At 32.4% G+C, this 23589-nt stretch overlaps 1 protein-coding gene across 3 annotated transcripts in view; it reads right to left on the reverse strand.

The window, feature by feature from the left end:
- The window catches only part of ed (hemicentin protein echinoid), a 372013-nt gene that overhangs the window by 61461 nt on the left and 286963 nt on the right, over nt 1-23589 (reverse strand). For all 3 annotated transcript variants that reach the window (XM_076409647.1, XM_076409646.1, XM_076409648.1), the window contains exon 2: nt 3191-3374. In XM_076409647.1, the coding sequence (XP_076265762.1) occupies nt 3191-3374 (184 nt within the window). The remainder of the gene's footprint in view (nt 1-3190; nt 3375-23589) is intronic.

Below are 23589 nucleotides of genomic sequence, written 5' to 3' on the forward strand. Positions count from 1 at the left end.
CGTTTTATTTATAACCGTAAAGTATTATATTTTTCCTTGTAGAAAACAGCCTACATTACTCGTATATATTTAGTAATATGAGCTATAACAATCTCTATACAAATTTTATAAACAATAAGTTTTTACGTAATATTAAATAAGCTAATAATATCTCGTTAAATATACCGGAATTTTCTAAAATTTTGCGCATATTACATTAATTATCCCCATTTCCTCGATGGCAAAAACAATTGTTAACGAAAATTAATGTTATCAAAACATATAATTATTTCATTCGAATAAATAATCCATAATAAACGTTTACCAACAATACTTCACAATTTAGCACAACAGCAAATATATATTTTGTACAATTATCCGTGAATTATCACAAAAATAAAATACCATGGAGATGAAAGTGAAAGGAAAATATTATTTCGGATTTTTTAGTAATACACAAGAACCTTAAAAACAGCTTTTTGTAATGTTTACTAAATCGAATATTATGAACGTGAAACATAAAGAAAACGTAAATGTAGCAATTGCTCGGACATGTGCAAATATTAATTAAGGCTATCTTTCAATAACAAGTTCCTTTATCTATCCAAACTTCTTTACTTTTCATACCGTTGAAAACTTAAAAACAAATAAAGGGGTCGGAGCAGCTATATGGGGTTCAGCAGGTATCTCCTAGACCTTCAATTTGGGCAAACATTTCTCAGTCATCACTATCGAACAATCTGAAAATCACTGGAGTCGCTTTGTAATGTATGAACTCCAGTCACAGAAACTAGCTCATTTTAACTAGCATTCAGATATGTTTTATAAAGAATCCTTATTACTGAGTCTAACATGGCAATATGGGATTGTACCAACTTGAAGATAGTAATACATGATGAGAATAAATAAAGAAAAGAATTAAAATAAATTATTGATACCTGTTGTTGTAAATCTCAACTACATATCCTTAGTAAATGCAAGAGTCCCAATACATGTTATCAGTACTATTGAGGAAGAAAGAGATATCTATAGTTCAGCATCTGTAAGCATGCAGTATTACAAATGCGATGATTAATGAAATTATGTGTTTTTTCGCAAATCCTATTAAAAATTAAGTTACTTGATTAACACTGCATGTGGTACAAAAAAGTATAATTTGAATAAAAATATATATTAACTATCGTTAATGTTCGTTACTATGACCAATCAGTAGTAAATATTTATATAATTTTACAACGCTATAATGGTATAATAATAATAAAACATTACTAAAATAAAACAAAAAGGAAAAAAACTTTAAATCCTACACTTCACTTCCTGTGCTGTGTCAATTTTTACTCTTTTCACGTTCGTCGCTATGCTGCATGATGATACGTGAGAATTCTTCATTGAACGGCGTGAGAGAGAGAGACGAAAAGCTCGAGAAGGATGTGTATACATCTAAATGTATACACGTCGACAAATGAATAGAACTTCGAAGCGTTTTCGATAAAAATTCATAACATATGCCTCGGGTATTGTTTTAAGAAATATCAGAAAACCGTGACTATTATGAATATTAATAGAAGCCGTGCTTTGTCATAACCAATCCAACTACAATATTTTAAAATCATTAATACAGAAGACTTGAGTGAAATAAAAAAATAGCTATAAATATAATTTGATAATATAATAAAAAAACGAGTTTAAAATTAAGTTTACTTGTCATGTCTACAAAATAACATTTAGATTCATTAATGACAATGTTAGTCTCCTATGTTTCAGATCGATTTCTATAACCTTGGCTCACGTCCTTTTCGAGTCTGATCGCTATATCTTCCATCTAAAAGGTCGACTCTGCCAGAGAAGTGTCTGAGGAATTCGTTCACCTTTCATTTAATACAAATCCAAACCATCGTAATTTGCATCTATCTGCAGTCTTGAGACCATAGGGAAAGATTAGCAAGATAAGCGTTCGAAAGAGGAGGATTCCAGTCTTAATTATAATAAGTGCTCTCTTCTACTAGGACGATCTTGGAGAAGTTAACGCTCATGTCGCTTCCCCAATTCGACTTATTACTTCAGTGCTAGATGCCAGCATACATTAAAAATCATCGTGGTCTAGAGATTCGACTACTATCGGCACTATTCGTTTATTGGTCGGCGCAATATACTCGCGGCAAACCGAAATGCTAAAATTCGATGATGTCAAATTTACCTTTAGGCTATTTGCTTTAATGCTCAAGAAGGTCAACAAGACTTACAAGACTCTGAAGAATATTGAAGCAAGTACAAGTAGCCAATATAAACCCCAGAATAATATCATACAAATGAATTTTGATAAGGTAATAGGGAATTATATATTTAAATCATTTCAATTAATCGTCCAGTTTATCCTGAAAAAAGTAGCTATTTGGGAAAGTATTGTACTTGCTACAGCTGTATGATTTGTTGATAAGGAATAGGAATGTAGCAAAATATCAATGAAGAGAAAAACAAACCTAAGAATAAATAAAAGTAAATACTTGAAAGGTATTTATATATAAGGTGAAACAAAATATTAGCATCACTGAGTTTTTAGCTACTTGAGTCCTTGATTTCATTAAATATGGTGGTGGCTTTTTAGTGGGTAAGCCCTTTTCCATGAAATATATTAACCTTGCCTTTATTTGGATAAATGTTCTATTGCAACTTTTATTGCATTGTAATTAATCACTAATTAGTGTGAGAAGTATAAAGGAAAGTATCTACAAGGAAGTTATTAGAAAATTTTATTTATATATAATATATTTGTAGTATTGTATATCCAAATATGCGGTAGTTTCGTAAATGGCTTATGGCATAGTTAAGGTTCATTGTTTACATTGCTTTAATTTATAATTAAAAATTTAATATTACGCTGTATTTTTGTTTTTCTACTATATTGTTGATCCCAAATACTTGAATTCCTGAGACTGAGATAGGGTTGATGGGTCATCCTAATTATATACCTAGATTTAAGTTATCATAAAGACAAATTGTAGGTTAGACGGAAACGACTAGTAACAATATATTAATTAAATAATAAAAAAAGCTACTTAGTGGTACGATGCCATTTTATATCTTAAATTAATCTAAAAGATACGTACGTCATAGTCTTATAATTTCACTTAAATAATTTTACTAATGAATGAGAACAAAGTCTAAACAAGATTCATTTTTGATTAAGAAATTACAAAAATCAAATACTCACCTATAGTTAGGATCAAAAGATTTATCGGTAATGGCAACATTATCGTGAGTCTCCTTGGTCTGTCTGATCCAATAGTATGACAGCATATCGGTGGAGCTCTGGGGTGAAAATCGACATTCCAAAGTAACATCCTCTCCTTCTCTGGCATCCTTAACGATGTCTTCGGGTCCGCCCAAACAGATTCCTGTAAGAAAAAAACGTGCATTCATTCAACTTTAAAAAAACAGGAATTACAGAAACATATTAAAAAAAAACTTTAGTCCACTTTAGGGAGACATATAAGGCAAACGAAGGAATCGCTTACCCTCTTTCTTCATCCAAAAGAACGGGTTTAACGAAAGAGCGAGGGAGAGAAGAAAACGGGAAAAAATCCCCTTTGCCTTGCGGAAAATCCCTTATAACTGCTGCCTAATTCTTCAAAAGCGTAATTGGATATAAAAAAAGGTCTGGTCAAAAAATGACTGAAAATCGAATCAATTACAGAGCTCGCCGCAGAGGAACGAAGTTAGAAAAATAAGCCGAGGGAAAGTTTTCGGCGATATACATTTTTTTCTTCTTTCTTTTGGGGCGACTCGAAGTTCGGGGGCGAAAGTTTGGTGCGGGAAATGTCGTTAAAAAGGCCAGCTTGTTGTCGTTTGGTTTAAAATTTTAATTTAGCTTGTGACAGGAAAAAAAACGAGTGGAGTAAGTGTTCGTACAAAAGAGGTAAAATTAATGAGTTACTAATAACGTGTAAAATCGATTTAGTTTTTTTAAACACAGTTTCTGTTAGACTAGATATGCTTACTAGAATTTCAATTTATTAATTAATGCATTACTATTATTCTCTTGTATTTCTTACAATAAATAGACAAGATGAGTGTGGGTTAAATGTATCAGTATTTATTCCCAAATTAAAATAACAAATAATTGTAGGCAATTTAGCTAAAGTTAAGAGTAACACTCATATACCATAGAAGTTCATCTGGTTCGGTTTGCTTTATACCAGGTGTACCGGAAAGTCATTACCGCTAATTTTCGAAAAAAAAATACATAATTTTCAAGAAAATGGAAAAATTTATATGTTCAATGTATTGGCCATTTGATTATATACATCTTGCACAAGCAAGTTGCGGAAGCCATCCTTTAGCTTGTGACAGGGAAAAAAACGAGTGGCGTAAGTGTTCGTACAAAATAAGTAAAATTAATGAGTTACTTATAACGTGTAAAATCGATTTAGTTTTTTTTTAAACACATTTTTTGTTAGACTAGGTATACTTACTAGAATTTCAAATTATAAATTAATGTATTACTATTATTCTCTTGCATTTCTAACAATAAATAGACAAGACGAGTGCGGGTTAAATATATCAGTATATATGATAGGATATATATAGGCAATTTAGCTAAAGTTAATAGTAACACTCATATACTATAAAAGTTCATCTAGTTCGGTTTGCTTTATACCAGGTGTACCGGAAAGTCATTACCGCTCATTTTCGAAAAAAAAACTACATAATTTTCAAGAAAATGGAAAAATTTATATGTTCAATGTATTGGCCATTTGATTATATACATCTTGCGCAAGCAAGTTGCGGAAGCCATCCTTTAGCTTGTGACAGGGAAAAAAACGAGTGGCGTAAGTGTTCGTACAAAATAAGTAAAATTAATGAGTTACTTATAACGTGTAAAATCGATTTAGTTTTTTATTTAACACATTTTTTGTTAGACTAGGTATACTTACTAGAATTTCAAATTATAAATTAATGTATTACTATTATTCTCTTGCATTTCTAACAATAAATAGACAAGACGAGTGCGGATTAAATATATAAGTATATATGATAGGATATATATATATATATATATATATATATATATATATATATATATATATATATATATGGGCAAATTAGCTAAAGTTAATAGTAACACTCATATACTATAAAAGTTCATCTAGTTCGGTTTGCTTTATACCAGGTGTACCGGAAAGTCATTACCGCTCATTTTCGAAAAAAAAAACGACATAATTTTTAAGAAAATGGAAAAATTTATATGTTCAATGTATTGGCCATTTGATTATATACATCTAGCGCAAGTAATTTACGGAAGCCATCCTTTAGCTTGTGACAGGAAAAAAAAACGAGTGGCGTAAGTGTTCGTACAAAATAGGTAAAATTAATGAGTTACTTATAACGTGTAAAATCGATTTAGTTTTTTTAAACACATTTTCTGTTATACTAAATATACTTACTAGAATTTCAAATTATAAATTAATGTATTACTATTATTCTCTTGCATTTCTAACAATAAATAGTCAAGACGAGTGCGGGTTAAATATATCAGTATATATGATAGTATATATATATATATATATATATATATATATATATATATATATATATATATATATATATATATATATATAGGCAAATTAGCTAAAGTTAAAAGTACACTCATATATATAGAAGTTCATCTGGTTCTGTTTGCTTTATACCAGGTGTACCGGAAAGTCATTACCGCTAATTTTCGAAAAAAAACTACATAATTTTCAAGAAAATGGAAAAATTCATATGTTCAATGTATTGGCCATTTGATTATATACATCTTGCGCAAGCAATTTACGGAAGCCATCCCAAAAAAACTGTTTGTCCTTTGAGCAAAATCATTCATCGAACCATTTTCTAACTTCCTCGAAGTTATGCTCTGCAAGTGCGTGTTCCATTGACGCGAGTTTTGAAAATAAATCTTCTTTTCATCACCTGTCACTATTTGATGCAGAAATACGAGGGTGGTTCAAATATGATGGAGACAAATGCTGTAGACGGCGCGCATGTATGTTTTGAAGGTCGTGGTTTGAGTATGTGATACCTTACGAATAGTCGCATAATTTTCGTCGGGACCGCAGGTTCCACGCGCGTGCTACGACCATGAGTGAACGTCAAGTGCCGACCGCCGTAGCGCAACGTATTGTCATTATGTGGGAAGGCGTTAAAAAGACGTAAATATTAATTAACGTAAGCATAAATAAATAAAAGACGGGTTTTTAACGTGAATCTTCTCTACAGGCGAGATATGGGTACACCATTACACTCCCGAAAACAGGATGTCTAAAGAATGGATGAAGAATTTTATGTTTCGATAAACCAGATGGTTTGATGTTTTAGTGAAACCCTATATTTGCACTTCATAAAGCCAAATAGACTATATAATGAACTGATAATTTTTAAACTTGAGATCAAGTTGAGAGTATCTTCAAACTAACCAGCACAGTTCTTTGATTTTCAGTCTGATCTGATATTTTTATATAACATGACATTTAAAATATATAATTACCATAATTTCTCATGCTTATTTGACAAGCAACAGAGCGGAGTCATGATAATATTCATGGGTTTAATGAAATTTCTATTCGAAAAAATAAATCAAGTGGTTTTCGATTAGAATTCGAATTAAAATTCTGAATTAATTGGAACAAATGATAGTTGGAGATTGCCATGTCGGTACAACTCATTTTATCGTATCTTTCCAAACAGGGACGCACTTCTAGACAGTTTAATAAAGAAATGTGTGTTCTTATGATGGAAGACAATATATTTTGACAACAACCTGTTTTTAATAGTCGGAACGATTTCGGGAAGTCGAGAATGAATCATCTGACCTACAGGACTAGGAATATAAATAACATAATTAAATATAAAAAAATATTGTGCAGCGAATAATCATTAATTTATTGTGCATATATATATATATATATATATATATATATATATATATATATATATTTATATATATATATATATATATATATATATATATATATATATATATATATATATAATAACATTTCAGGCAGAAAAATTTTGACGATGACATTCATTTATATTTTCTAAAAGAAAGAAAATTTTAGCAACTGGTTTTGGGTACGTTTTTTTTTTTAATAAAATTACTTCTATTTACTTTCCGAATTATTGCGAGGACCCTTACCTAAAGCAAACGTCATTAATAAAGTAGCCCTACATTGAAACGGAGCATTAGTCTTCAGAACAAACTTATTAAAAATGTTAAATTCATATTAAACTCGGAAATTACGAAAGGGCATTAATGGGACACGACCGGCGGGCAAAGCAAGACCCGAAATAATTTTAATACATTATAACAAACAATGCACCTTATTTAATTATCGTCGGAATATCCTTAAGTTTATTAATTACTAAACATTTTCCATCACGAAACAAAATTAAATAATGTTATTTAACTAAATTAAAATAATATTTTTTCAAGACGAGAAAAAGTAAGCTGCTTCTTGCGGAGGATGGTATTAAATTTCATCAACATTGTGGCGATTAAAGAGCCGAAATTAGTAATGAATATTAAATAACCTACGTTAGAAAGTTGATAATTAATTTTTTATTGCGGCTAATTAACGGTAATTCGTCCATTACTTATAATTACGCAGCTTATTAGAAAACAGAATTTTTTTTCTTAATGAGATTACGAATTATTTTAGAGACATTTAAAAACTCTTTAAGGTATTTTTAAAGTTGGGAACACTGTATGTATACTGTACACTAAATTGTTAAACAATGTCAAATATCATTTTCATTCTTAAATAGTAATTTTTAAGACATCTCTTTATTAAGTTTATTAGTACGAATGTTGTTAATACTTAAGGCAACAGTTATTAGATCGGTTGCAGGATTGCAATTTTATTGTTGTTCCATCACAACTAAAGGAGAGCTTAGAAAGAAGATTTAACAGGTTGTTTAAACTGGCACCTGAATCAAATGGAGTCATATTCGCTGGTTCTGCTATCACTCTAGTTATAAAATATATTTGTGGCCAGAAAGCATCATAACAGAGTAGAGACAAACAATCCAAAATCTCGTAAGGCACGTCTTAGAGTCACATTACAAAAAACATAAAATACTGCATAGGAGTAACAGGAGTAACAGATAATATTATTGTTTTTGCGAACCGGGGCCACAGTGATCAACCACAGATATCAAAAATGGAGTGAGAGTTAGTAACCTGCCTAAAGGATAAATGCGAAAAGCTTACCACTCTGTAGAATTATTGTCAAACAAGGTCACGAATACACTGACCTAAAGCCCATATAATCGGGTGTTCCGCAGGGCAATGTTCTCGGCCTATCGTTATATCTTATATACACAGCTGACCTACCGACGTCACGAATCATTACTGTTGCAACATATGCTGACGATACAGCGGTTTTATCATCACACGAGGATCCAATGTCAGCCACAAAAAATCTCCAACTTCATCTTAACAAAGTCGAATTGTGGTTGAAAACGTGGCGTACCAAAGCAAATGAGACAAAATCTACCCATATGACATTCACCCTTTTCAGAAGAACATGTCCCTCAGTAAAATTGAATAATCATGAACTTCCGCAAGCAGACAGCGTTAAATATCTGGGAATGCATTTTGATCGACGTCTGACTTGGAAAAACATACAGTGACAAAACGCAAACAGCTTGGGCTTAAACTAAACCAAATGTATCGGCTAATAGGGCATAAATCTAAATTATCATTAGATAACAAGGTTTTGCTATATAAGTCAATACTTAGGCCCATCTGGACATATGGTATTGAACTGTGGGGTACTACTAGCAAATCTAACATAGATATCCTCCAGAGGTTTCAGAATAAAGTCTTGCGAGTCATCGTCGATGCCCCATATTACGTGTCCAACAAACTGATTCAACGCGATATCCCCATAGAACCCATAACGAGTGTGATTCGAAGTGGTCTGAAAGACTATTAGTGCCTATTAGACTAATGCACTCGCCAAACAGTTAAATGTGCGCGATAACAGTGAAGTGCGTAGGCTCAAACGGAAACTACCATACGAACTGATTAATAGACACAGGGAGTGAAATTTAATAATTTCTAGAATAAGTTAGAATAGTCATTAGAATAAGTTAGGATAGACTTTAAAATAAGTTAGAATAGTATCTAGAATAAGATTTAGATTATAAATTGTACAGCAGATCACTTACTGAAGTGATCTTCTACATATTAGGATGCTTATATTATATAACAGAAATCAAACAATAATACTTATTGCCCACGGGCAGATTGTTGACGTTCCAAGAGATTAATAAAAAATAATTCTATAGAAAGATTGCTTTCTTTAATAAGTTTTATTCATTCCCCACAAGATTCTGGTTTGTCTGATGAAAGTATCCATGAAAGGAAATTCTTCTTTTACTAATTAATAGATTAGGTTGGACTCGCTCTATTCTTTTAATATAGCCTTAACACCTGATTGTCTCTTGTATTTTAAGTAAAATTAGTTAAATACTGTATTTCGTATTTTATATTTTAAATATGTGACTTAAAAATATTTTGTGTTTCGTATTTTAAACAAATAAAACGAGACTTATTTCAAGCAGAGCATATCTTTGACCAGGTTTGGCCATATATCAAGCATTTTTTTTAATTATCATTTCATATTCAATTAAGTTCGTACAGATAGAATAGGTAAAAAAAAGTCTACAAAAATCTAATAGAAACGTGATTAAATTCGAGCAAAAATCGAGAAGAATTTCGAATTCTACCATTCGATAATCCCCTTGACGCCTAACTAGTCAGGGAAAAATGAAGAAAAAATATATTGGATCTTGTTAGTGATTGATTTTTTTAATGGAACGGAAAAAAACCGATCGACCGAATATCGTCCATTTTGAAATTAACCGTTTCAGTTAAATACTTCAATTCCGAACGTTAAATTGCTTATTAAATTTTGTTTGATATATACTCGGACGCCAATTAATTTTACCTTGCGACTAGAATTAGATGTGTTACATACTTTTCCATATTATTGCTTCGTTTCGTAATGAGAATGGGAAGATTATAGAACTATTTCGGTGCCGCTCAGTTTTAGTTCCAATTTAATTCCGGTAAATTACATTTTATGAAGTGTACCGTATGAACCTGGACAATTAATTTGTTGAACACATCCAAACTTCGTATTTATATTTGTTGGAAATTATTGAGAAAGTTCTCGGTAAGTACGCTCGTGAGGTTTGACGATGGATGATGCACGACTGCCCTTGTAATTATTTAACTAATGGTTTACAAATTATACAGTGTGTTTATTAGTGTTAAAAATCGTATTCACACAATAATACGGTGACATCTATTGGTGAAAATGTAAAATATCAATGTAAAAAACTGTTAAACAACTTATCCCAACTGTTACATTCGCTGGATTTGGCATTTCCCTGCCTAAAATAATAGTTCCCCATTTATCAATAATGCGTTATTATACAGACACTAATTGAGAAACGCACACAAGTGCATCTTTGGCGTTAAATATCTTTATTGTTTTATTGGAAGAAATCTACTGTCTAAGTGTATCAAATACTTTTTGAATGTATGATGATGCTGTACTGGTGATTCTGATAAAAAATGGCCTGGGAGACTAAAAAAGTTCGAAGACAATGATTTTTTGAACCCAAACGCTCAAAATGCTTTCAGACAGCTTAAGAATTTTCTGTAGCATGTTATGACTAAGGATGAAAAGTGTTAGTCCGAGAGAACGATCCACATCGACACTGAATCGGAATATTCATGACGAAGTCTTGCTGTGTATATGGTGGGATTAAGAAGCTGAAACAAGGTTTAGGGTAAAATGATGTGGCTCGGTGAATGGAGGTAAATCGAAATGAAACAGTGGTGTTTACATAATGTGACCGTTATTTATTGGCAAAATAAAAAATGTGAAAATACAAATAAATAAAACGGATGGCAGCGGAGTTACCTGAAGACGAGGCTTGGGCAGTCGATGGTGGCACGTCTTAACCAAACGAGGGTTGAGCACTGAATGACCGAAATACCCTTCAATAATATCCCAGATAAACGTCTCGGGGTTGCCGCCAGCTATTCGTTGTCGGGTTCCAATTGGCACCCCGCCCGTGTTCAACATCTGGGATTATATTTCTGGGTATTTTGTAGACCGTTATTCCACGATGTAAAATTCGACATGCCTCAATTCGCTACAAAGGTAAAAAATTAGCAAGCTGCTAAAACCGAAAGAAGCTCTTACTGCTGATATCTACTATATATATTAACTGTGAAATTTGTAAAAACTATTTTCAAATTTCAAAATGATAACAAGAAGCAGAGAAGAAAATTATTCTTTTTGTCCAAACAAAAACTTTTAAGGGTATCACAGAAATAATGCACAATTATGCTATAAGTAATAATAGAGGTAATTATAACTTTTATACGCGTTTGGTAGTAATTAACCACCCAATCGTTTTAGGCTAGTAAATGTATAACATGTTAACCGAAAGCTATATAGTCAGTTCAGTAGCCGATTCATCAAGGGGCTATGTCTAGCAAAAATAGTAGCAAAAATTGTTGTATCTAATAAAAATTAGATATTTATTTTTATCATGATATATATTAATAACCATTTGATTCTTCTTGCTAGAATTTGTTGAAGGAAATTTGAAGATAGCGAAACTAGAATAAGAGAAAAAATTAGATGGGATCTTGCAAGATGCAAAAATAGTGGAGGACGATACTTTGAAACGATACATTTTCTACTAAGAGTTGATGTGATTGGAATAAAGCCTATAATTATCATTATTAATAAGCCTAAAAGCCTATTAATCAAACGACTACTATTCTGAAGGCGAAGGAGTGAAACAAATAAGGAAAAATAATATATTTTTATCAAAAAACAATAGGTAAATTCTTGTTTGGCGAAAATAATGATGTATTAACTGGATACTTCTTTCAGCTGAAAAGTACGATGGTTTGCAAGATTAAGATTTTGCTCTGAGATAGAACAATGACTTATACAAATATAGCTCATGGACTTTCTGTAAAAATGTTTTAATACAATGTCTTTAACACAGTTACAACACTGGCAATTATTAAAATGTGAGTATAAATCCACTGTTAAAAGTTCCTACCATTTGAGGAAGTATTAGCACTTCCTTTACAATCGTAACATATGCTTTGTTATAGTTTTTTAATTTCATGGGGCTATATTTCTCTATCACGAAAGAAAAATAAACTAAAATTTTCAACACCAGTTACACAACAAAATGTAAACGCTTACGCAGAGCTTATCAGAAGTGCGCTTGTTCCTTTAAATTTTATTAGATCAAATAAATGAATGTGAGCATGTGCTAAACTGAAAATTATATTCTGATTACTGTATGCTCTCGGGGACATAGCATGGCTGGCACACGGTTACGAAATAATGAAGAGCGAAAATGGATCAACGATTTAGTCGCTGCCAAACCGACATCGTTCGAATTGGAAATAGTTGTAGAAAGTGATGAGATATATTTAGATCAATATATATTGTATAAATTTGTTGCAATAAAGTTATTATTAAAATAAAAAAGTGATATCGAGTAGTTATAACACATTTTAGGAATAGCTCGATTTCATTTCATACCGAAAATATTGGGTTAATCAATAAAAAATTCGTGCATTTCACAAGGATGTTAAGGAAATTTGATATAGTATTGTAGATCCCAAACCATTTTTTCATTAATACGTCACCAAAGTTCGATTATTTTAGTTCCGTAAAGTCGCTATAAATATTGATATGTGGTTTTTAGTGAAACAGAATATATATTAGAAATGAATATTTTCTACATCATAAGGTATTCGAGCTGTTTCTGTTCAAAAAAAGACAAATTAGAATGGCTATAGCATCGTAATGCCACTGACTGCGATGAATATTTAAAAATCGATTTTCTTTCATATTTTAAAAGTTGTACCTTTAAGAATACATTGTTAGAACATAAATTATTTTTGGAGTTAAAGTTATCATTGTGCGGACTTTCTGTTGATGAATCGACACAGGAACCTCTTTAAGGCTCTATATATGTAGCTAAATCCATAGAGACTCCGAAACTCAAAATAATAATAAATAATTAAGTTCATTAATTTGGACTTTTGCTCCAAAGGTTATACGCGCTGGGACACGGACGATTGAAATGGGTAATTATTTAGCTGTTACCATTTTTAGTGAATGCTTTTTATCAATTTAAAAAATTATGAATGTCATGTCAAGAGAGTTTTTATTGATCTTGAAGCTCATACAGTTCTGAACTTCACTTATATTACCTAACTAATTAATAATAAGCTAGAACAACTCGCTTAACTTCAGATAGTGCAATGTTGAAGTAGTAATATTCATCTACCTTTCTAAAAGCTAACCTGATTTCCAATTGTATTGATGTAATTGATTTTGTATTGATAGCAGAACGATAGTAATAAATTAATTTGTAAATTAAGATTGTGCTAAGCATATCTAATGTAAGATGCAATATAAACGTTTACATTCCTAGATATTTGAATTTCAATGAAAACATAATTTTATTGGAATTTATTTTATCTAATGACAGTGTAAAAAAACAAAATCCATTGTTTCATTAAATTTTTAATTTGACATTGAATTAGAGGAAACAACACAACAAAACAAGCTGCCGATAGATCTATGCTCCCTGATAAGCAATAGATGCGATGATATATTACTTTACGAACTCAGTAAATTATCCTCGAATTTCGAGAACTGGGTTAGAGTGGAGAAAATTATCGATGTTGAAAAGATCAACAATGTATCGATTTTGTTATTTTAAAAAAAAATATCGACATCCCCGAAAAGAAAACGAACAACCAGGAAAAATATCGATATTTTTAATACAGAAAAAAGAAGGACCAAAAAATGTCGTTATTATCTACATTTTTTAAAAAGTAGCGATATTTTGAATAAACTTTTTAAATTAAGTACCAAAATGCACTAAACATCTAAAAATAAGTATCAATCTTAAAACTTTATTAAAATTAACTATACGTTTTTAAAATCTTTAAGAACTATCTTTTTTAATATGGGCTAACAAAAATATGGATATAACACGATATATTTTCAGCATCCCTAAACTGGATGATACCTCCGATAACTCTTAGCGCGCTGAAGGTTTGAAAATTACTGGATAGAGAAAAGAATGATATGAGATGCTGAGAAAACGACACCTTCAATACCAAAAGTAAAAAATGTTTACGACATATCGACAATGCGCAAAGAAGGAAAGAACTGGGGCGAAAGAGAGAAACGGTTAAACCCTTCTCGTAGGCTAGTTTGGTATTTTCAGACATTAAAAAGGAACGAAAAAATTCCACTCGAATTACCATTTTTGCTGATAGTGTGATCAGGATAGAAATTAGCATATCCCTGCGTCGCATGCATAAGAGCAATATATTTCCACTTGTAATTTCAAACCTCTAATCTAAATTGGTTAGAGGTTAGTTACAGGGGTTTTTACGATCGCGGCTACATTATAAAACGGTTTCGGAACAACGGCGCGAGCGTCGGCTCCGGCCACGGCGGGGTGAAGGGGGCGACAGAAAATACCTGACGGTAATTGTTATCGAGGTCTTTGATACGTTCGGATTTAATTGAAAGGCAAACAGGCTGCGGAGGCAAAAAACAAAGTAAAAGAAAAATATGGTTATACGTTCCGAACTCAAACGCTGAAAAGAAGAAAATAAACCGAAATTTAATGGAATTACTGTATAATAGGATACTGTTTTTGGTGTATTAATACAAATATATCGTTTTATATTGGTGGGATGCCCAATAAGTTAGCGGAAATCAGGAAAAAATAATATGAGCTTATCGTTTTACCAGTTTCGTGTTATATTTAATTTAGAATCACATTAACTCACATTAACTAAACCACACCCAAATCCGTTGATAACAAATGCCGAACTATAATTTTTCAACTAACATGACTTACTGTGGCCGAAAACCAAAGAAATGGAGAACCAAAGCAAATAAAACGTCGAAAATTAGACAAGTGTCGTTCACATAAGACAAAGAGTTTATTGTTTCAAATTTGGTAGATATCAAAAAGTATAGGGAAGAGTGAGGAATCCTATGAAATTCCAAACTAGATGAATTTATTTCAACATAATCATATTTATATACGTTTAAGAAAATTGTGTAGTTTTAATTTTAAGAAAATTATAAATATTCTAATTATTATTATTACTTTTTGAAACTAATTCAAGGCGGGCAGGATGTTACGACGCAATTTCAATCATTTATATATAAATCTTATTATTACTTGAGGCAAAATATAATTATTGCATGGTATCGAATGTCTGGTGCAATCAAGAACCGTTACATGCCAGCCAAGAAAGGATTATTCCATCGACTCATTGTCGAGTGTTTCGGATAATGTTGCGGATAATATTAGAGAAAGCCTGGCAGAAGTTATTCCTTACGACACCTATAACCATAAAATCAAGAAGGCCCGAAATCATGGAATTTTCGAGTATTCCCTAAGAGTCCGAAACGCACGTGTTCTATCGGCGTGAGCTCCTAGCTGGAATAGTATTTTCCACCCCGATATTCTGAACGAATCAGAGTACAGAAAAGGGTTTCTTGGACCAGCCTTGTCCACCACCACCACCAAGAACCCGAAGGAGGAGCTTCAGAGATAAAACACGGTGCATCGACAGAAGCAGACCAAGATTGCTAAAAGAGCGATCCTTTATGAACTCAACCGGTTCACTCATCAGAACCATATCATACTAGATGAACAACACGGGTTCAGAGCCAAACATTCATGTGCACATCAGACCACTAGATTGGCCGCAGAAATTCACTTCGCCATAAGAAAAGCACAATTTCATTAATTTTTCATCCTCCCGTTTTAGATTACCGTTAGATGACCTTTATACCAAATATGAATATATCAGATTAGATGAAGATTATTGGTTATACCACATTTGCTTTGAAAATTAGATCATGATGCTATACTTTCTCGACGCCAGGATCTGGTGAAACCACAAAAAGACTGTTACCAGGAGATTCTTACAATAAAATTGACGAGTGTTTCTCGAAATCCAAATCGCTCGTCATGAATGATATTCTTCAATTTCGCAGATTCAATGAGAGCGTATAAAATTAATATCATTCTTGAAGACTAAATCGACAGTAGCATTTTACGAACGCAGATAAGAATATATATGTAATATAACGTTGTGTCTGAAAGTACCTCAGTTGATTGAAATTCTCGGACTAAATATTACTATATTACATGTGAATATTTCATTCCTTTTATGTATGATTCCTCGAAAACGCATCCTATCTCAGCTCCTTAGGGTTAGCTGCGACCACGACGGGGGAAGGGGGAGAAGGGGGCAACACAAAATTCCTTTGATACGTTCAGATTTAATTGAAAGGCCAACAAGCTGAAGAATAAGCAAAAAAACAAAGTAAAAGAAAAATATGATTATACATTTTGAACTCTAACACTGAAAGGAAGAATATAAATCGACCTTTAATGGAATTGCTGTATTACTTATTGCTCTATTGCTTATATTACTGGTATGCTCAATAAGTTAGCGGATATCACGAAATAATAATCAGGAGTTATAGTTTTACCAGTTTAGTGTTCTCTTTAATTTAGGGCCATGGTTTGTAGACCCATATTAACTAAACTGCATACAAATTCATTGTTAACAAATGCGGGACTTATTCATCATTTCTCAACCAACGTGACATACTATGGCTGAAAGCATGACGAATCCAAACAAACAGAACAAAGCCTACCCATGTAACCTCTTTTACTCTGCGTAGAAGAACATATCCACCAGTGAACATCAATAATTATTAACTTCTACAAGCAGAGAATGCTAAATATATTGGCATGCATCTAGATCAACGCCTAACTTGGAAGAAGTACATACTTGAAAAACTAAAGCCACTTGTATACCTACTTGATCATATTATATCCAATTATGGGGTACTGCTAGCAAGCCTAATGTAGACATAATTCAACAGTTCCAGATTAAAGTATTGCGCGCCATTGTTGACGTATTATGTCTCTTATGAAGTGATACAGCGTGATATCCTTTTAGAATCCCTAAGTAATGTAGTTCACGACGTTTGTGTTAAGTATGTCGAAAGAGTGTTAGTATATACCAATTTGTCAGTGTGAGTCATGATAGTGAAGTACGTAGTCTAAAACCTCTAACACCATATGATCTGATTAATGGATATATATAAACTTATAAACTAAAAGAATAAGATTGGTGGTGGGATTGTAACCATTAAGGGTAATAATTTAAAAAAACAAGACATTACCAGTGCATCTTTTGTTTGATACATAGTTAATATACTAGTGTCATTGATATATTTGGAGTGGATTTTATTATGTATGATTGAAACCTTCCATGATACTAAAATGTTTTTATTGCAGGAAAAAAAAAACAGTACGATATTAATCTGTTGACCAGTTTATTTATGAACTCGACTTCGCTGATTCGAATATATATAAATCCCACGGTGCCTTTATTAATTTTTCCTTCTTATATTTCGCCGATTCTATCAAAAAATTAATAGAATTAATAATATAGAAGCATATCTGTGGTAAATAACATATAAGTAATCGAATATCTTTGTTAATTAAGTATATTTGTGGAAAACAAAAAAGTTATGTAGCTTCCAATAACGTATTAGACAGTCACCTGTGTGAAACGAATGTTCAGATTATTTCGTTATTATTTATATATATTCCTCTGAGAAAAAAAAAATTGAATAATAAATGGTTTTATTATTAGTTAAATATGATTAAAATATTTGATAATATATATTACATAGTATTATTACAGACTTTATTAATGTACAATTAATAAGATAGAAGTATAACTGTGGAAAACAATAAAGTTATGTAGCTTCCAATAACGTATTAGACAGTCACCTGTGTGAAACGAAACATTCCCCTGAGAAAAAAAAAATTGAATAATAAATGGTTTTATTATTAGTTAAATATGATTAAAATATTTGATAATATATATTACATAGTATTATTACAATGTAAAAGAGAATAATTTTGGCCAAAAGAATTTTTGATTGAAAGGCAAATTTGGGGAAAGATCTATAGGTTCTTGTAAATTATATTCTGACAAATCTTGGAGCGTTTCGAAACGGTAGTTATGACTTTTATGGTATAAATTCATTATGGTATAAAGTCATGAGACACCATAATAAACATTAGATTGGCGCAGATCAGTTAGTAACAGTTAGTGGATTTTAACATAAAAATAGAAACAAGGAAACAAAACACTTACGATATATACGATTCGAAGCCCAACGTCCCACAAAATATCCTTTAACAAGAAAAGATTCGCATTTAAGGATAGTACTACAGTTGATGGTGTATTTGGTTACCGAATTGTGAACTTGTAATTATTTTCACAAGAGCCCTATCAAAATTACCGACACCATTGCTGTAATATCATAGAATGATGGATCATGATTTATTTCGTGTTATGAGCACACTTCAACAACAAGTCACCGTTTTCTTTACAAGCGTTCGCTTATGCCAAACTATAGTTTTCCTTTTATAAAGATACAGATCAGAAAAGGGTATGAAACTATTAACATTTATATTTAATGCTATGCTACGAATTAATTACTTCCCTAGCATCTGGAAAGTAGCTAAATACTAATGATTCTTAAACCAGGAAAAATACCAGAAGATGTGACCTCCTACCGGCTTTTATTACCGATAATCTCGAAAGTTTTCGAGAAACTATACATAAAGAAGCCAAACTATATAATAGAAAAAAGAAAAATTATTCCAGAACTTCAGTTTGGGTTTCGCAATAATAATGGCACTATAGAACAAGTGCACAGACTTGTAAACAAAATAAACACTGACTTAAATGCCAAAAGATATTGTTCGGCTGCTTTTCTAGATATCTCTCAGGCTTTTGACAAAGTATGGCATACGGACTCGCAGGTTAAACTAAAGAAACTTCTCCCTCATCCGGACTATCAGTTACTAAAATCGTATTGCACTGATAGACATTTTATTGTAAATCAAGGCGATGAACATACCGAACAACCCACCACAAAAATAACTACTGTGGCAACATACGCAGACGACACAGCAATCTTGGCATCCCATGAAGATCCAGTCACAGCATCAATAAACCTACAAACCCATCTGGATCAAATACAATTATGGTTGAAGATATGGCGCATTAAAGTTAATGAAACAAAATCCATCCATGTAACGTTTACCCTGCGTAGAAGAACATGTCCCCCAGTGAATTTCAATCATCGTCAACTCCCCCAAGCAGAGCAAGTTAAGTATCTTGGTATGCACTTAGATCGATCCTAACCTGGAAGAAGCACTTACTCTCTAAACGAAAACAACTTCGACTGAAATTATATCAAATGTATTGGTCCATCGGGCGCAAATCCAAGTTATCATTAGAGAGCAAGGTGTTGCTGTATGAGTCTATACTCAAGCCTATTTGGTCATATGGAATCTAACTATGGGGTACCGCTAGCAAATCTAATATATCCATCATTCAACGGTTTCAAAATAAAGTGTTGCGTGCCATTGTTGATGCTCCGTACTATATTTCAAATAAAGTGATACAACGCGATATTCCTCTAGAACCTATAACGAGTCTAATTCAACGTGTTTGTGTGAAGTACTTCGAAAGAGTGTCGGTGCATCCCAATGTACTCGCTAATCAGCTAAATATACGACGTGATAGTGAAGTGGGTAGACTAAAACGTTTAACACCACCTGATCTGTTTACTGGACATAGATTGTGGAATCACAAAGAGTAAAAAAATAAAGATACGATTCCAGCAAATGATAATAGTTTCGCAGTAAGAGTTGCTCACCCTGTGGATTAGTCCCAAACGCCTTATCTGGTCAAATGTTTGTGAAAAATCCAGAAATATTGCAGAGCAGTATTTTTTCTTCAAATGCTATTTCAATGACCACTCCTGTTCTATGCACCTAGTCGAAGTGATTTAACACGATTTTATTAAATAAATATTATTAGTAAAATTATTTCTAATCAATATTAATTTGGCAGTCATAAGCTTTGAACATTGAATAATAGACACAAAAAAAATTATATTGGGAAATAAGTATACATTTTCAAAAATATTGTTTTTTTTTCGGAATCCATATATTTAGAATTATCCTGGTATTTGTGTTTGCAAGGAAAGTTAAAACAGGTTAATTAGGGTGTTTCCAATCAGAACATGTCCTCGAATATATCAAAAATTGTGAAAATATACCTTTTCCAACAAAAAACATTTTTCCGAAAGTTTCAGAAAAGTTTTTGGTACGAATATAAAAATTGCAAAAAAAACACGTTGTAAATTTCTAGAACTGATAAAAAACATTTCAGTTAAATTATCTCCCGACATAAATTCTAAAAAAATGATACATGGAAACGTAAATACGCTCGAAGGGAAACTTACGACAAGCATGTAAGGCGTATTGATGAAAATCCCATCAGGGAACTGCCAAAATTGTGTTTACTTTATCAACTTTTTACTATATTTGAGACGTTGTTTACCATTCATCATCCACAGCAAAAAAATATGATCCAGAAATTGTGTAAGCCCTGTATTAAAAATTATATTTTAGGGTAAATGATGTGGCTCGGTGAATGGAGGTAAATCGAAATGAAACAGTGGTGTTTACATAATGTGACCGTTACTTATTGGCAAAATAAAAAAATGTGAAAATACAAATAAATAAAACGGATGGCAGCGGAGTTACCTGAAGACGAGGCTTGGGCAGTCGATGGTGGCACGTCTTAACCAAACGAGGGTTGAGCACTGAATGACCGAAATACCCTTCAATAATATCCCAGATAAACGTCTCGGGGTTGCCGCCAGCTATTCGGTGTCGGGTTTCAATTGGCACCCCGCCCGTGTTCAACATCTGGGATTATATTTCTGGGTATTTTGTAGACCGTTATTCTACGATGTAAAATTCGACATGCCTCAATTCGCTACAATACTCCCCTGCCAGAATTTTACATAAAATTACTTCTACAAAAATGCAAAAAATATCAAATACAAAAAAAAACATATACCAAACAAAATGTGCTGTGTAAACTGGGCTTTGAAAAAATATGATAGTTCGAAACGGTTGTGATCTGGTACGGCTGTTGATATCTTCCGGTCCTACAGATACCGTTGCATCATCGTCGCTTTGGCACTTGAATGTGGTCCATCGACGACGTTGAAAACAAGCTATTCTTCAGACAGGGCTCCCGTAATCGACGCTGTGGGAGGATCGACTGTTCGACGATGTGGTAGCTTATTTTCTTCGACGACGAGACGTTAGCAATTCTGGTACTTCGGCGAAGACATAACGAGTCTACGGTGACTGCAATCGGTACCTGGCTTCTGGAGCTGCTCTGTGACTAATCCGTAGTCACATACGTTAGGTTAATTCATAAAAAACAAGTAACGACGGTATCCGACCGAAGCTGCCCAAAGCCTTTTAAATCAAAATATCTGCCATTATGACGGAGACGGCGAGCGAAGGAAGACGTTATGATTTAAACATAGCGCCGAAAGAAATGTTTAACCGAGACGCTGATGATTAAGCAGTGATATAAAAATATTCCAAAAGATTGTGAAATAAAAATTTTGACAAAAAAAAATTTTAAAAATTAATTGGAAATAATGAAATTAATCGGAATAAAATGAAAATGAATCTTGAAGGTAAAATTGAAAAGGAATCGAATTAAAAATATTTAAAATTTTGAAACAAAAAAAAATATAACGGTCACGTAAAATACACCATTTTCTACGTACCCTCCATTCACGAGTCCAAACCCAATTTTGCGAAAGATCACGTCGGGGTCACCACTTTAGGGTAAATGATGTGGCTCGGTGAATGGAGGTAAATCGAAATGAAACAGTGGTGTTTACATAATGTGACCGTTACTTATTGGCAAAATAAAAAAATGTGAAAATACAAATAAATAAAACGGATGGCAGCGGAGTTACCTGAAGACGAGGCTTGGGCAGTCGATGGTGGCACGTCTTAACCAAACGAGGGTTGAGCACTGAATGACCGAAATACCCTTCAATAATATCCCAGATAAACGTCTCGGGGTTGCCGCCAGCTATTCGGTGTCGGGTTTCAATTGGCACCCCGCCCGTGTTCAACATCTGGGATTATATTTCTGGGTATTTTGTAGACCGTTATTCTACGATGTAAAATTCGACATGCCTCAATTCGCTACAATATATATATATATATATACATATATATATATATATATATATATATATATATATATATATATATATATATATATATGTTCTAACATGTCTTAAAGTCTTCTTTTTCCAACTATGGGTTTATCTGGACTGGACCTACAGTTTAACGTGGCCTCTGAGCCACGGTCCTCAGCATTAAACCTACCGGCTGTCAAGTGACCAACTTTAGAAATCATCCCAGAAGACATCCGGTCTTACCCAGCCTGGTTACTGGCGTGACTGGGATCATTTTCCTTGTCGGATTTTACACTCTTGCCTAGGACAATCACAAATTTGAAACACTCACAAACATAAATTTGCGACAATGCCCCAGCAGGATTCGAACCCGCGGCTGTCGCAACAGTAGGAGGACCCTCCTATCGCCTTTAACACTGCGCCACCAAGCCGGCAATTATATTTTTTCTTCATCAATCTAATATATTACTATGAATTAAACTTAGTAAAAAAGATTAAAGTTGATATAGAATTTGTTTTCATTTTTTTTTGTATTATCAAGCTATGAATTATATAGTATTAAATATAATTATTTGATACTAAATATTTTACTACTTATATATAGTGTGGTTTGACAATTCCTAATGATGATTTTATATTATTAATTTATAACACTTCTGTGATATATTGGAATATAACCGATTAATTCGATATAATATATGCAACATATATAATATATCTTCGATAACGTGTGGACAGAAAAGGACATATTGTATAGATAGATATGTCATTTCGATTTAGTGTTATGATGCATAATGTACCTATAAAATTCGGATGACTGGGGTAAGTTAAAATAAATCGGTAGTTATAGAAAAAGCCTACTTCATTGACGTAATTTTGTGACATTATCTCTTAAAGTTAGTTTTAAGTTACTTTAAAAATCCCTAGTTTAATGATATGCAATTGTGTGTATATAATTCGGAACTAAAATTTATAAATTTTAAATATTTATAATTACTCTAATATTCAATACATATTGCAAGTTACTGATATATTTTCACCAACAGCATTCTGTATATCTAATAATTTTGTTAAAAACGCTATTATTTCTTCATCGATTTATGCAATTTTCAACGCGTAATATTTGAAAGTAATATAAGAAAATATCGACAGTACTACCGCAATTTACCCAGTATCTGTTACAATTACATCATTGCATAAACACAATATTATGTTCATAATTTTTATTAGTTCAAATGCAACTATTAGGAAACAAGAGATATATATTGCACTAAAAGATTAACTTAAAAACGAAGAAATATACTGTCAATATTTTAAGCTAATTGTTTCGAAAAGG

This window comes from Rhynchophorus ferrugineus, unplaced genomic scaffold (genome assembly GCF_030347505.1).
Source record: "Rhynchophorus ferrugineus isolate W39M unplaced genomic scaffold, kcgeb_rfMv2 rfM7, whole genome shotgun sequence".
Taxonomy (NCBI): Eukaryota; Metazoa; Arthropoda; class Insecta; order Coleoptera; family Curculionidae; genus Rhynchophorus; species Rhynchophorus ferrugineus.